The following is a 17245-nucleotide window of genomic DNA, read 5'->3' as shown; positions in this document are numbered from 1 at the left end:
CCATTTCCAAGAATAAACCATTGTAGAGACAGATCATTTCTGTCAAACTGTCAAGTGCTGGGTTGAGAACGAGAAAATAAAGACCAAACATGAGATTTACATATCAAAATTCTCATTTGGTAAACTACTGACGGTAGAGTTTACTTAATCATATCTCAATTGAGAGGCTTTCTGGATGCAGCTGCAAGTTGACTTGACAGTTTTCAGAGGTATAATTGCACCATTATAAAAAGGGTTTTTCTATTCTAAGATGTTTTCAATTCCTTAAATCAGTGATCAGACCCCCCCCAGAAACCGCTTGTCTAGTAATGACAAACCGAGATAAATAGGAACCTAGGCTATACCAGTCACTAATGGATGTGTGAGAGAGATATAGATTCTGCTGCTCTGCTGGCAGGTCAACAAAGACTGTCCATTGTCAATCTGACTAACTTCCACTCAGGCCCTTCTCACCCTTGATGTCCATGGTACTGACACCTTAATGGAATTGTTGGGTGAGGGGTGTGAGAGAAAACGGCAAAAGAAGACAGACGTTCTGATGATGAAGTGCAAACTGATTACTTGCTAGGGTAAAAGGCTGCACCAACTGAGTCTGAAACCCCTCCAACAATACTCTGCCACTCCTGCTAACTTGGGATAACAAAGCCTTCCCCATGGGACGGCTTCTAATAGATGCGAATTCAAAACTCAGCCTTGCGTGTCAGCAATACAAATGAACTGGCCTTCACGGCTAGGGGAACACGCATCGGTGACTCTCCCTGGACCTATGAATATATTCATATAATCTCATTGTTGTAGGGTGGGGTGAGGGGTGGGGGCATTACTCTACGCCTGTTGGCACTGCTTCATGGAGATTTAGAGAGCTCATCACACATCATTTCCTTCACAGGTCACTACAAACGCCCAGAGCTCAATGCTGTTGACAGAGACACACACTTGCTTCTCATTTCATGGCTATAAATTGATCCTGTCTTGGATAATCAGCCTGGTGGTGCCAATGAAAGGGGACTGCTGATGGTCTGTAAGAGAATTTGTACAGTATTTGTGACTTAATTATGTATTCTGTCTCGCTCTTGCTCTCTCTGAGGTAGAAGTATGCAGCAGTCCAGGGGTTGTGGAGAACCAGAGGCAGTGAGTAATCCTCTCCAACACTGCTTTGTTCCGTCAGCAGGACTGAGTGGGATCTTCTTCAAACTGACAGAGAGGGCTGGGGTGGCTAAGCATGGCTGCTACAGCTGCTGGCAAGGACAGGAAACAAGGCCTGCACTCAATACCTTGATGATGCAAAGCCCTTGGGTGTGTGTGCGTGTTTTCTCAATTCATATTTCAGATGGGAACAGTAAGAATTCAATGCTGTGTGTGCATCACAGACAGCTTTAAAAGAGACTAAGTAAGTTTAAACTACAATTGTGCAAAAAAGATGGTATTTCTGTGCAATAGTTTCTGTAGTCTTTTCAAAGACTTTTAAGCCTTTTCAGTTTCTTTCCCTAAACAACTACAAGTGGTTGTTAAGCGTAAAAAAAAAAAAAGACAGAACAAACAAACAACAAAAAAGAATTTGTGGCACTCATCCCAGAAAAGGGAGAGATTTGAGACAAATCCTGCTGCGCATTTCAGAGGCGGGATGCCACGTCTCATCTACTCCAGGGGGATTGGGGCTAAGGCACACGACCAAATTGGTCAGAGGGAGGGGTAAAGGGTTGGGAGAAAAGCTTAGGATTCCCCCTATCTCAAGCTTTAGTGTGCCATCATTAAATTGGCGTGAAGCACATTTTAATTCGATCACCCAAGCTGTCGAGGCAGAGCTTGAAGCAGTGAGGGCAAATGAACAAATATGGTACCAGCAACAAACAATCTGCATTAAGTGGCTCTGGGGTTTTAGGGACTGGACCCTACAGCTGGTGTGCTGAAGCAAGGAGAAAAAGCTCTCAAAGACGGAGCAGTCGTTTGAAGCCATGCAATGACTGTACCGCTGCTTTCCCAACTTAACTGGTTTTAAAATGTAAATGCAGCTAACAGAGGTGGAACAAAAGGCTTAAAAGACAGTGCTAGCAAGGGTGTTGTTTCAATGTAAACTACTTGGTGGCTTCTCATTGTTTGGGCTCTCTTGTCAACTACTCTGAAAGGGAGCTATCAATATATATATATACATTTTTTTTTTGACCCCCCCCCCCTTTTCTCACCAATTGTGTCTGGCCAATTACCCCATTCTTCTGAGCCATCCTGGTCACTGATCCACCCCCTCTGTCGATCCGGGGAGGGCTGCAGACTGCCACATGCCTCCTCCAATACATGTGGAGTCGTCAGCCGCTTCTTTTCACCTGACAGTGAGGAGTTTCACCAGGGGGATAAAGTGCATGAGAGGATCACGCTATTCTCCCCAGTTCCCCCTCCCCACTGAACAGGGGAGACCGACCAGAGGAGGCGCCAGTGCAGCAACCAGGACACATACCCACATCCGGCTTCCCACCTGCAGACATGGCCAATTGTGTCTGTAGGGACGTCCGACCAAGCCGAAAGTAACACGGGGATTCAAACCGGCGATCCCCGTGTTCGGAGGAAACGGAATAGACCGCTACGCTACCCGGACACCCAGCCATTAACACAAAGCCAAAAGCGTGTCTGAAGGTCTCAGATATATTGTGGACTCTATCCATATGGATGGATAGTGGCTGCTTCATGTGTATGACAAAAGCTTGGACCAAATCGAAGTATTCCACAGTCTATGGATCTGCCTGCCCACACTCAGGTTGAAATCACGTCTGCACCCATTTGTTAGAAGCTCCCAAAGTTTTAAAGCTCATTTTGTAGCAATTAAGACCAATTCCTAGACACACTGCTGCCAGATGTCTACACTTGCCGCTACATTACCTATTCTCGTTGCGCTGCGTGTATCGTGGCTGAGGGTCAGTATCTCCATCGTTGACATCATAACTGGCTTCAGGATCCTGGGGAGAAGTGAAAAAGACTTAAGATGCAAACCATATCCTTTCATCATCTCTGTGGTTAGGAAAAGCTGCAATTTATTTAAAGGAGGAGCATTATTTCAGAGCACTCGGCTCCTCAGTCATTAATCTGTGCTCTTTGACTTACATAATTGCTGATAAGATCAGGATGGTCTTTCTCAATACCATCGTCCAGGATGGTAACCACCACACCTCTTCCCGTATAGCCTTGGGCCCAGGCTTCTTTGCTATTCAGGTCCTGATGAGTTGGGTTGGACTAGAAGAAACACAAAGGCCTTTATTCAGATGTCATTACACAGTGAGCCTGTGACCTGCCAGAATGCTTTGTTAAACACACAATACACAAAATGATAAAACAGGCAGGGTCCACAGTTATCAAGCATCACAGGGTGGGAAATCTGTGCTGACCGCCCAAAACTTATCAGAGGGACACAGTTTTGTCCAACTTTTATGAATAGGGGTGAGAGCACATTATCAAAATTCCTTTCCAAGTTGCCAGACGGCCTGTGTCTGTGCAGAGCTCAAAGGTGCTAAATGACAGCAGTCTCAAGAGTTGGTCTGAGTACAACCACGTATCCTGTGGATATCACTTCCTCCCCCCAAATCTCCAGTAAATATGTGCATGCCGAAGACTATGTAGTGCACACTCCAGAATACAAAATTACCAAATTGTAGGTTTACTTTGCATTTCAAAGCATTGTAAAATAGTGATGTCACATATTCTACTAGCAAGAGTTGCACTCCTCACAGAGCGTAGAATGTAACACAACTTCAACTTCTCCAAAGGAGTTGAATCAAGTGCAACTGGACTTGGTATATATCCGTGAAGACGTTTCGCCTCTCATCCAAGAGGCTTCATCAGTTTGTGCCTTTCTGACTAGACCAAGGTAGTCGGTCACTAACGGCTCCAATGACTCATGACCACTGAAAGGAGCACTAACAAAGTCGAAACTAACACCCCCAACGACTGTCACTGCTTAATATCGGATCACAAAGACCCATGCACATCAATAGCTCTGATAACGACTCCAAAGAGGATAAATATCTGAGTTTCATCACCAGCCAGTCAGACTAGCTTGGTCTAGTCAGAAAGGCACGAACTGATGAAGCCTCTTGGATGAGAGGCGAAACGTCTTCACGGATATATACCAAGTTCAGTTGCACTTGATTCAACTCCTTTGAATAACCATGACCTGGATGAATGAGAGCATTCACAGACAACTTCAACTTCACTTCAGTTTTACTTTTAGCAAAATCGCCTAGGGGTAAATATGAGTCACTTGATGGCTGGTCCAGCTTTATGAATGCAAGGAACTCTTTCTTTTTTTACTTACTGCAGTAGCAATGTTGAGAGAGAGAGAGAGAGAGAGAGAGAGAGAGAGAGAGAGAGAGAGAGAGAGAGAGAGAGAGAGAGAGAGAGAGAGAGAGAGCGAGAGAAACACAAAAACGCACATGATCATGTAAGGAGAAGTGGTTGGGTGGCTCATCAGAGATTAAAACCCAATTCTGATGCCTCACCCCAGGGCAGTAAATATTTGCCTCTTCAGCAAGAACCAACTGCCCAGGATGCGCACCCTGCAGTTCTTCTGTTAGAGAGACACACATGCAGCTGGAGGTCATGGAGCTTGGTGAGAGCACTGTCCATTCCTCACAGCTAGAATCATTAGGTTTACTTTCCAAACAATGACTGGATGGAGACGGAGAGACACACAAGACGGAGGGGAAAACGAATTTGGACAAAGAAGAAAAGAAAGCAACTGAGCAAAAATGGAGGGCAGGAATAGGGAGTACAAAAGGTGAGGAAGTTGGTTTGAGAAGCAGAAAGAAAGATGGATAGATGAAGAGATGGGAAGGAAAGTTAAAGCTTTTGTCACAGTCCCATCACTTCTACCCCCTTCCTTTCCTTTCCTTTTTTTTTTTAGGGATTTCTCCCCCCTTTACTTGGCCAATTACTCCACTCTTCCAAGGCATCCCGATCATTGCTCCACCCCCTCTTCCGATCCAGGGAGGGCTGCAGACTACCACATGCCTCTTCCGACACGTGGAGTTGCCAGCTGCTTCTTTTCACCTGAAAGTGAGGAGTTTTGCTGGGGGATGTAGCACATGGGGGGATGTAGCACATGGGAGGATCACGCTATTCCCCCCAGTTCCAGTTCCCCCTCCCCCCCGAACAGGCACCCTGACAGACCAGAGGAGGTGCTAGTGCAGCGACCAGGACACATACCCACATCTGGCTTCCCATCCGGAGACACAGCCAATTGTGTCTGTAGGGACGCCCAACCAAGCCGGCGGTAACACGGGGATTTGAACCGCCGATCCCCGTGTTGGTAGGCAACAGAATAGACCGCTACGCCACCCGGATGCCCCTACCCCCTTCCTTTCCTTCTAACCATTTTCCCCGACAGAGCAGAGTTGCTGTGGGGGAACAACGTGTGGTGCCAGGGTGGTGAGTTAAGGAGCTTAATTCTCAGGCCATGATGTTTGTTCTGGCATGGACAACATTCATATTCAAACTGTTTAAATGAAGGCTCAGCACAGGCCTTGGCCCAGCTGCAGTTAATTGCTGTTAATTATCCCCTGCTTGCATAACTACTTTGAATCTGATAAACAAATCATAAAACTTCTAACAGTCTGTCCAAACAGCTCAGATCTGCATTCTAAACAGAGCATCACTGACTGAGACATGTAACTTCCAGGTTAACCATCTGTGTTTGGTGTTCTGCTCAAAGTTATGCGGAATAGTTTAAACAACAGAAAAAAGGCCTCAAGACCTCAGACAAGTAGCGGTCTAATGCTGAATGGCAGAGGTGGTTTCACGGCTTCCATTCACTGGTGATTTATGTCTGAGGGAGTCAATGTTGCCATTAATCCATTTGCAGTGACAGAGTCTTAGCGCATATAAAAAGAGAAGGGGGGAGACCAGGGCAAACCGAAACATCCCCAAGAAAAGCTCTGAAAGGAGAAACAGACTTTGTGCCACTGTAACTTGCACACATCTTGGTTCACAGGTGATACAGTTCAGCAGTCAACTCAATTTCATGACATTTGCTTTAAAATTCATGTCCCGTGTTCTTCAGTTGCCGCCACAGTTGCAAATCAGCGAAGGAAATTTTGCGTTGATGAGGTTTTCAGACAGCTACATATTGACTGATTTAACCATAGTCCTACAGGGCTAGCTTGGGAGACAGCAATTTAGTTTATGCTTATCTGGCTGACCACAAGGGAATTAATAATTGCTGTCAGTGTGATACTGGATACAGCTCCAAACCAGGTATTTCCATGGGCCTCTGTATTGCTTTAAGACCCCAACCAGTGAAAATCAAGTAATAAGTATTCTTTTTTTTTGTGGATTTAACCCCCCCCTTTTTTTTCCTCCCCTTTTTTTCCCTCCCCAATTGTATCCAGCCAATTACCCCACTCTTCCAAACCGTTCTGGTCGTTGCTCCACTCCCTCCACCGATCCAGGGAGGGCTGCAGACCACCCCATGCCTTCTTCGATAAATGTGTGTAGTGACCAGCCGCTTCTTTTCACCTGACAGTGAGGAGTTTTGCCAGGGGGACGTAGCACATGGGAGGATCACGCCATTAACCCCAGTTCTGCCTCCCGCCTGAAAAGGCGGCCCGACCGACTGGAGGAGGCGCTAGTGCAGTGAACAGGACACATACCCACATCCAGTTTCCCACCCACAGACACAGCCAATTGTGTCTGTAGGGATGCCCAGCCAAGCCAGAGGTAACACGGGGATTCAAACCGGCAAGCCCCATGTTGGTAGGCAACGGAATAGACTGCTACACTACCTGGATGCCCCTAGTAACAAGTATTCTACAGCAATGGTGCTAATTAAAGAATGATTGAATACAAATATGCATGCAATTAGAATTAACATGTTATACAAAATGTCTTAGTTTGGTAGATAACATTCATTTTCCTGATTCCGAGTGAAACAGTAAGTGAGGTATCTGTGTCGTCACCAGGCACTTGAGAGGTGAGTGTTTTTACTCGTTCCAAGTCCAAGGATGAGGGGAGCGTGTCAATAGACACTTTCTTGGAAATAATGTGATAGTACGAAGCTAGACAAACCACTGTATGACAGCCTCAATCTTTAAACGTAACCACGGTAACTGTTTTTGCCGTCGCCACTGCCCGAAAATCAACCTGTGCATATGCATTGCAAGTTAGGTTATTTGTATGCCATTCACTGAGAATGCAAATCGACGGTGCTCACCGATCATACAGTTTCCAAGACACAGCCCAATTCATTTATGCATTTAAAACCTGTAATGAGCGGTTGGGACATGGACACAAATAATTTGGAGGTAAATGTGGAGGTGAATAAGATATTTTGCCAACTGTGTGGAAGTTTAATTTTCCTACACAATTAACTTATCAGACATTAGCATATTAGACAGTGCATCATTGTTTGAAATGAAAGCACATGCATATTTGACAGTTGAATTCATTTTGAGGCATTGACTATATGCATATAAAGATTCCAAATTAAAAAAAAACAAAACATCAATTCCACAGCTGACCAGATCTAGCTATAAAAACTGAAGTTGAATCTATTACACACCAAGTACCACTGCTTGGGATATTCAGGATCTGTTGGTTCTTCATGGACATCCCTCTTCTTTCTCCGTCTCACCACCTGCTGCTCTGCCCATTGCACCTGGAGAGGACAACATGTATACGCATTTACACAATACACAAATGCATGCACACATGCATGTGCAGACACACCCGCACTACTCTTATTTCCCATAAAGGCCTTTCACCTCACTGTCACCGTCCTCATTTCAGACAGTTGTGGTGTCTGAAATGAGAGAGCTAAGACTCCAGCTGCTTTAAAGAAGCAATAACCAGAGTGTGAGGGAGAGACAAATCTAATTGATTTGATTCCTCAGATGCAAGGGGTAAGAGTGGGCACTGCAGGTTTGTGCTGTAGACCTAAAATTGCTGGAATCTTTGTGTATTAAGGGTGGGTGGCATATTAATAAGCATTCCACTACTGTCAGGTCTTTATTGGGCAGCACGGTGGCACAGTGGCTAGCACTGTTGCCTCACAGCAAGAAGGTCCTGGGTTCGAATACCGGGGTTGTCCAACCTTGGGGGTCATCCCAGGTTGTCCTCTGTGTTTGCGGTGGGTTTTCTCTGGGTGCTCCAGTTTCCCCCACCATCAAAAAGACACGCATGTCAGGGTTAATACTCCTGTCTGTGCCCCTGATCGAGACATGGAAAGACGAACTGTAGTTGGTCCCCGGGTGCAGCATGGCAGCAGCCCACTGCTACTAGCCACACAGCTAGGATGGGTTAAATGCAGAGAAAGAATTTCCCTATAGGGATCAATAAAGTATCTCAAAATAAAAAAATAAAAATGCTGGAATCTTTGTGTATTCAGACAGTATATTAAAGGTGGGTGGGTGGCATATTAACATGAAAGTAAAAGTCAGTATCACATACCGTGGATGTCACAGTTTAAAACAGTGGTATTACTGCAGTAATGCCGCCGTTTTAAACTGGACTGACAAATATTGTCACTGGCCTTCAAACAGTTGCTAACCATTGAAGATCTGTCCATTTGCCAGTTTGATTGACTCAACAAATCACCTACAGCTATCAAACACATTTGATACACTTTCATGCCCCCGATTCACCTAGTGTGTGTGTGACTGACAGTTGCAAGGATGACTCAAATACATGCAACCACATTTCCAGAGAAAACCATAGGTTTTATAACCATTCCTGGTAAAACAAATGAACAACACATTTCTGAACTAAACGTTAACTGCCAGAACATCAATTAACAGAAAAATATATTCCCATGTAGGTGGATGTTAATTATGGAAGAACCACTTATCTTGTTTCAAGGATAAGTTAAGATGTAGCATGTGATGATTTTTTTTTTTGGGGGGCTGGATTTTAGCTTTTTATTGACAGGACAGTGAAGATGAATACGAAATAATGTGAGTAGGGGATGACATGCAAACAAAATCCCAAATCGGACTCGAACTCAGGCCATCGCAATAAGGCCTGAGACTATGCAATACACTTTCTACCAGCTGAGCCACCCGGAGCGCCCCATGGTAATGGTTTCCATTATGGATGGCAATGCTTCCTACGCTGAAGTCTCACTGCTTTTGACAAAAATCCAGACTGGCTCTGCTGCAGGGGAAAGAGCACAGTAAAATGATTCTAAATGCCCACTTTCCATTTACAATAATATGCCTTGCAGATTGTGAAAGTACAATTTGATGGTAATGTTCTTTTCTTTGAAATGGTTTCTTGTTTATCAGAATTTTATTTAAATACTGTATAAGTCATTCCTAGTATGTAATAGGGTAGGTATTCTGCTTGTTTGATTTCATGATTCTGTGTTTTGTAGACGGTGTGGTTCAGATGAAAAAATGTGTCCAATACAGCTAAATGGGAAGTTGAAGATGCTTGGTCTTGCTGAAAGCCTTGCCTTAAAGACTAAAGCATTTACCCATTTACGCATCATCTCTCACTGGACAACACAATTTTTCAAACATTTTGCTTCCTGAAAAAAAAAAAAGAGATTATGATAGACAATGTGAAGATGAACATGAAAACAATCTCAGATTTGCTGTATCACGCAGGAATTTGGAGAAACATTAAAATAACTTTTATTGAATTTAACATGTTTAATCGCATAATGATGCTGACACAATGTGTTAGTTCAGCTGAGCTTAAAATGTTTTGCAGCTGATTTTCATTTGTACTCAGCATCTGGTGCCTCTCGTGTCAGTGTCCAACAATAGTCGGCCAGCATTGATGGATTCCAGTTGCCCTGATACCTCTTTTCCATGCTCGCAATGTTCTGGTGAAAACTTTCACTATATTTGTCACTGACTGCACTAACATCAGCAGGGAAGAAGTCCAAGTGTGAATGCAGAAAATGAATTTTCAATGACATGTCGCACTTCATGGTTTTATATGCTTTAAGCATGTTGTCAAGCAGCTAAATGTAGTTTGGTGCTCTGTAATTGCCAAGAAAATTCTGAACAACATCCTTAAATGCCTTCCATGCTATTTTCTCTGGCCTCACGAGCAGATCTTTTAACTCCCTGTCATTGATGACCCATCTGATTTGTGTACTAACAAAAATGCCTTCCTTAATCTAGGCATCAGTTATTCTTGCAAACATCTGTCTCAAATAGAGAAATCCATCACCTTCTTTGTTCATTGCGTTCACAAAATGTTTCATCAATCCCGAGTTTTATATGAAAAGGAGGCAGAGATATCTTTGTTGGGTCAACAAGTGGTTTATGCCCCACATTTTTCTGCCCTGGAATGAAATGCTTACGGGGCAGCCAGTTCTTTTTAATGTAATGAGACTCTTCAGCATGGCTATCCCATTCACATAGGAAACAACAGTACCTTGTATCCGAGCTGCATTCCTGGTAGCAGTGTCAATACTTTTAGATCACCACAGATGTTTCAGTTGTAACTGTTTTACTGTATGTGGTTCAACAACAGATCTATGTTACTGTAGGTTTCTTTCACATGTACTGCATAGCTAATGGGTACTGAAGGGTGGCCATTGCCAGTGTGTAACAGGACAGCTTCCAGGCTTAAATTTGACGACTCTATAAAAAGACGCCGTTGTTGTGGGTCATGCACACAACCCAAAGCCATGAACAATCCATCAATGTCAGTGCAGAAACAGAGGTTGTCAACCTGTGTAAAGACGTTTGTCAAAAGTTCTTGACGGTTCTGAAAGATGGAAATTTTTGTACCTGGTGACAGCAAACCCCATCCTTGCAATCTTGAACCAAGTAGTTCTGCTTTAGCTTTTGATAAATCTAACTCCCTGACCAGGTCAGTTAATTCTGGCTGTGTTATCAGATGAGGATAACCAGGCATAAAGGGTTCAACATCTGGATCAGTGTCATTTTCACACCTGGTTCATGCGTTGTCGCATCGTCACCTGCCTTATCTAGGCTCCATGTCTCTGCTTGCTTCGGTACTTGCAAACTGTCATCATGTGTCACTGGTCTCATGGCTGAAGGCAGATTGGGGTATTCAACAGATTTCTTATTTTTAGTAGAGAAGCCAGATACACTGGCCAGACAGAAATAACAGTCCGTCACGTGATCTTCTGTTCTCATTACATTACATTACAGTCATTTAGCCAACGCTTTTATCCAAAGCAACTTACAATAAGTGCATTTAATGTAAGAAATCAGGAGAACTACTAGTCATCAGAGGTCAGAAGTGCATCTTCTTTCCAATGGCGGATCTAGAGATTTTTTCCTGGGGAGGCAAAGGGGTGGCATGAGGTTCAAGGAGGGGGGCAATGGACATTGTTCTAAACGTATTATTATTCAAAACTTGGATTTCATCGAATGTATTTTGTTCTCTACTGTTTGAGATGAGTTTGGTGCGGGTCTCATTGACCTTCACCATGCATGTACATAAAATATACTTTAAAAACATATTATCTAATTTATAAATGGGGTTGCAACAGGGGTGGCAAGACTGTGTCCCAAAGGTGGCAGCTGCCACCCCTTGCCACCCCGTAGATCCGCGCCTGCTAAACAAGCATCCGTGAACAAAACCAGTGCTAAAGTAAAAGTGCAAGAAACAGATTTAAAAAAAAAGAAGAGTGAATACAATAACTGCTGAGAGCAAGCGACAGAGTAGTAGTTCTTGAAGAGGTGAGTTTTCAACCTGTGCCGAAAGATGGGCACGACTCCGCTGTCCTGACATCAGTGGGGCGTTCATTCCACCACTGTGGGGCCAGGACAGAAAAGAGCCATGACCGGGTCGATCGGCAGCAGGGGCCTCTGAGCGATGGGGCAACCAGGTGTCCTGAGGCAGCAGAGTGAAGTGGTCGGGTGGGGGTGTAGGGCTTGACCATGGCCTGGAGATAGGAAGGAGCTGTTCCTTTCACTGCCCTGTAGGCTAGCACCCGAGTCTTAAACTGGATGCGAGCATCTACTGGGAGCCAGTGTAGGGACATGAGAAGGGCAGTTGTGTGGGAGAACTTAGGGCTGTTGGACACCAGACGAGGTGTAGCTTTCTGAACAAGCTCCAGAGGTCTGATGGCCGACGCCAGGGTGCTAGCAAGGAGGGAGTTGCTGTAGTCCAGCTGGGAGATGACCAGAGCCTGGATGAGCACCTGTGCCATCTCGTTGGTGAGGAATGGGCGAATCCTCCTGATGTTATAGAGGAGCAAATCTGCAGGAGCGAACAACCGATGCAACGTTTGCAGCAAACGACAGTTGGTCATCCAGAATCACACCCAGATTCCTCGCAGTCCGAGTTTGCGTCACCACGGTGTTGTCAATGGTGTTGGCCAGGTCTTGGTGCGGGCAACTTTTCTCCGGGAGGAATATCAGCTCTGTCTTGTCCAGATTGAGCTTCAGGTGGTGTGTCGCCATCCACTCTGAGATGTCAGTCAAGCACGCAGCAATGCGTGTCTCTACTTGTGTGTCAGAGGGAGGAAAGGACAAGATCAGCTGGATGTCATCGGCATAACAATGGTAAGAGAAGTCATGCGAGCGAATAACAGAACCCAGGGATGTCGTGTACAGGGAGAAAAAGAGAGGACCCAGAACTGAACCTTGTGGAACGCCATCATTGGGACTGCAAATGGAATTGACTTCCAAGTACCTGAGTCAAGCTCTCATTTTGACTGCACACATTGCACAACAGATGTGAGCAGCCCAGGGTTTCTCTTGGTCACCAATTTTACATCTGAAGTAGAGCTTATAGGCTTTCTTAATATGTTCAGTCATGGTTCATCTTTGAGCCTTAAGCATATACTTGCCACTGATGTAACAGAATGTATCATAGCTGTTGCAATATTGATGAGACTATTTTACTGTATTACATCTTCCTGAAGACAATAAATCCCATTGTTAAGAATACTCACTATACTATTGCCTGAAGAACATGTGCATCAACAGGTGTCCAAACAGCATCTGTAAATGTGAGCAGCTTTTATAGCCTGTCTGCCAGGATCTATCCTTACTAAGCATGCACAGGCATGCCAAAGACAACATTTGCATAGCACCTACACTGTGTACATGCCCACGCATGCGTGGACTGACCAAAACGCCTTGCTTTGTGGGCAATATACTAGTTGACTTAAAAATATGATGGGAAATCACAAAAATAGGTTATATCTACAAAACGGTATGTGATAGGACAATTTCAAGGTGATTTTTTGTGATCAGCAGCCCAAAGTCCATAAAATACACCCAAAAAGTGTTCTGTGCTGCCCAAATGCCCAACAAGAGATTATTACAACAGATCAATACATCCCCCCCCTTTTCTCCCCAGTTGTACTTGGCCAATTACCCCACTGTTCACATCTGGCTTCCCACCTGCAGACATGGCCAATTCTGTCTGTAGAGACGCCTGATCAAGCCGGAGGTAACACAACAGATCAATACACAATAGTCTATGTAAATATTTGCCAGTTAGAAAATGAAACGGCATTCATTGCTTAGATCTTTTTTGATTTATACAGTAAATAAATGCAAATGACCACGCGTGCAGCACATTCATTTCAAAGATAAACTTATATGGCACTAAGAGGGGAAGTACGTCATTGCATCAATATCATGTAATCAGATTTTACATAAAGTAGTTTTGAAAATACTGTGTACAAATCAGTGTTATCGTATTGTCATATCACATGTTTATTGCTCAGGGACTCCAATGCAGGATCAGCCTACTTGAACAATAACTGAATGAGAGAGGAACAAGACAACAGTGACCATGACATCCCCCATGATCGATCTAGGTCTCCCCGGGTGTGATAGCTTCAGTATGGTTTATTAGTCTTTTACCAAACACATGTTTGGGGCACATAATGTAAAGATTGGCAGGGACAATTTTAAGGGGTGACTGCTACCTTCTGTTGTGTACAAGGAAGTTGTTTAAACAACCTTTGTTAAGTGTGTTATTTTCTGTTCAACTGATTCATGATTGGTGTGTTGCAATTTTTCATGGGATCAATGTTGAGGTTTTAAAATACAGAGGTAGCATTTATTTGTGTGCAGATTCTCTGAGAATCCATACTGTCAAATATTGACTTGAAAATGTGTGAATGCAGGAACGCTACCATCAACAAAGTTAATTTTTACTAAGCTGTGTCAGTGTATTTGACCTGGGGAAATTTTGTTGTTACTTCAATAGCAATTATATCAACATTCTCTTTCTCATTTGATGTTACATGTATCTAATGGGTGGTGAATAAATGACTGATGTCTGAAATTCAGATTTGACCAGAAATGTAAAGCGCTTTGAGTGACTGTTGCAGCTAGAAAAGCGCTTTATAAAATGCAGCTTGATTGATTGATTGATCGCAGTTGCCAAAATGGACTACGTGAATGACTGTGCTATGTAATAAAAATTGAAGTAGGTCCCCCTTGGTGTAATCAAGATATGATTATGCAGAAGCATCAATTATTAACCACCTGTCCCCCCCCCCTTTTTTTTTTCTCCCCGATTGTATCTGGCCAATTACCCCACTCTTCCAAGCCATTCTTGTCGCTGCTCCAACCCCTCTGCCAATCCAGGGAGGGCCGCAGACTCCCACATGCCTCCTCCGATACATGTGGTGTCGCCAGTTGCTTCTTTTCACCCGACAGTGAGGAGTTTTGCCAGGGAGACGTAGCACATGGGAGGATCACACTATTCCCCTCAGTTCCCCCCCCCCCCGAACAGGCACCCCAAACGACCAGAGGAGGCGCTAGTGCAGCGACCAGGACACACACCCACATCCGGCTTCCCACCCGCAGACACGGCCAATTGTGTGTGTAGGGACGCCCGACCAAGCTGGAGGTAACACGGGGATTCGAACCGGCTATCCCCGTGTTGGTAGGCAATGGAATAGACTGCTACACTACCTGGATGCCCAGCCACCTGTCATTTTGACCACTTGCTCAACAACAGTCTAAAACTTGGGTTTGGAGTCAACCAGTTTGGTGTGACGTCACACGAAACACGAAACAAACTACAGCATATTTCTCTCCCCACTGGGTGCTTCTTTCATGTAATGCTGACAATCGTGAGTCCTTATACATGGCAAGAAGTCATATACATCACTGAATTACAGTGAAAACAAAAAGAAATGCAACACCTGGCAACTTACTTGGAAGATTGCCAGATTTAGCCTATGCACTCACTTTCAATATTTTCCTTTGAAATTGAATTATTGTGAAGTGACAGCAGAGACTGTCAGCTTTCATTTGAGGGTAGTTTTGCATAAAATGAATGTCTAGTTCAGGATTTATTGCACATTGTATACAGTCCCCCGATTTTCAAAGTAAACTGACCATTTCCAGTTGTGTGTGTTTCTTTTTGTGTTCAATATATCCCATTCAATAATAATCCAACCGATCTTCTTACTGTGGTTATACTTTGGCACGTGAATTAACCGAAAGTTAGGACTTGTTGGCGCATACACCCACTTCTGAATGTCAACTTTACATGAGCAAAATTTCCATTAGCAAGAGAAAAATGCTGCAGATTGTGAATGAAGCAATTTAGCAAACATGAATCCATTTTGCATGACGCCATGCCAAATGGATTACATCTCAACCCTAGTGTAGCCTACTGAATTTTTGTCTGTATTTACATTTCACAAATCAGAACAAAAATAGGCTAAAGATTATTCCTTTTCATAGTCAGCGGTGAACAGAGATTGTTTAGTAATAAGTAATGCCAACTGCAGGAATATATGAGGCTACACACCAGATGGCAATAGTGAGTGCCAATGGATGGATGGATGGGGGTCAACGGGATTTTTCATATAACCAAGTCTATAAGAGATCTTTTTTATTTTATTTTTTAACCAGCTTGGTTTTGTGAATGCTGGCCCTTAGTGTTAAGATCTATCATTCCCCTGAATTTTGTCCAAATCAAGCCAGTTGTATGTGAGAAATCGTGAGAACAAACAAACAAATGGACAGACAGAGACCGATCCATAGACTGATTGTCGTTCCGATTGTAGGGGCAATAATCAGACCACAGCTAAATAATTAACTAGTCTGGTCATCGCAGCACAAACAAGCATAAGCGTAAGAGAATAAAAGGTCGCTTACGAATCTGTGCACGGCCTGGGTCTATAATTTATAAAGCTCTAACTGTAAAGCATTTGTTCAATTTTTTTGCCCCTTTTTTCTGTGAGTTTTTCCTGTTTGGAGAGGAGGGATAGGCAGATGTGATTCTGCTCTTGTTCCTATTGCAGAGAGGCCAGTAAAGAGACAACCTCTTCTGTGATCTGTGTCTCACAAACTCCATGGCTGGTGGAGAGAAGAGATACATAATCCATAAAGCCATGGTGCCTGAGGACTCAGTCCAGCCGCAAACTCACTTTACGGAGAAGAGGAGAAAATGAGAGCTAGAGTGAGCTAGAGGTAGGGGAAAAAAGAGGGAGAGAGGGAGAGAGAAATGGAGAGAGAGGGTGAGGGAGATATGGGAAAGACCCTCTGCATTACAGTAGGCAGTAACTTCGCTTGCCTTAAGTTCTGTTAAACTCCAAGAGCATCTGCTCTAAAAACAAATGCATTCTCCATATAAGGGAGAAGCTGAGGGGAGAAGATTGCAAACACACCCTCATAATGCATATTATTAAAGGCTTAAGGAGCTGCCAATGTCACTCTTCCATTTTGTGACTTGTCAAAGGGGACATTGATAAGCGGTGTGTTGGCACCACAGGGCTGAAAAATGGAGACAATGTAAAGTAAAGGGAGAGACAGGAGCCGGATTATAGAAATGAAACACCAAAACAAGCTTAGGGCTTAGCATAGATTTATCCAAATCCTGCCATTATTTTTTCCTTGCCTTTTAAAAGGTGTTTTCTGTAAAAACAGTTGCGGCACAAACTAATGGTTCATATGCACACAGAGTTACTTGCCGAGACATACATACAGACACAAAATTGTGTGTGATGTTTTTTTGTAGCTTGGCAACCTTGTTCTCCCTAAACCTCTTATTTCATATTCCTTCATGGGTCAGATGCTCTTACGCACACTGAGAAATACAGACACATGCACAAACAGAAACATGAACAAACACATGCACACCAACACAAGGTCTCTTATTCTGCAATGTTCTTGGCAGTTCCTCAGCCCTGGTAACTCCATGCCTGTGGTCATGGTTCGCCTGAGGCTAGGTCTGTTACCATTTGTATATGGGAGGGAAGGCTGCCCAGGAAAATTGTTGTTTCTTAGCCTGAAACCTGATATCCCTTGACTGTGGGCGGTTCAAGTTGGCATTAACTCTACCTACTGACCTCTTG

At 43.9% G+C, this 17245-nt stretch overlaps 1 protein-coding gene across 1 annotated transcript in view; it reads right to left on the bottom strand.

The window, feature by feature from the left end:
• Positions 1-17245, bottom strand: part of furinb (furin (paired basic amino acid cleaving enzyme) b) — a 153582-nt gene that overhangs the window by 36355 nt on the left and 99982 nt on the right. Inside the window, exons 4-6 of the mRNA XM_056281614.1 lie at positions 7541-7636; positions 3094-3222; positions 2872-2948 (exon numbers count right to left, since the gene is read on the bottom strand). Coding sequence (XP_056137589.1) covers positions 2872-2948; positions 3094-3222; positions 7541-7636 — 302 coding nt within the window. The remainder of the gene's footprint in view (positions 1-2871; positions 2949-3093; positions 3223-7540; positions 7637-17245) is intronic.

The sequence above is a fragment of the Lampris incognitus genome, chromosome 6 (assembly GCF_029633865.1).
Source record: "Lampris incognitus isolate fLamInc1 chromosome 6, fLamInc1.hap2, whole genome shotgun sequence".
In the NCBI taxonomy this organism is placed as follows: domain Eukaryota; kingdom Metazoa; phylum Chordata; class Actinopteri; order Lampriformes; family Lampridae; genus Lampris; species Lampris incognitus.
The sequence above is the reverse complement of the archived record's forward strand: the minus strand, read 5'-3'. Positions and strand labels throughout refer to the sequence as shown.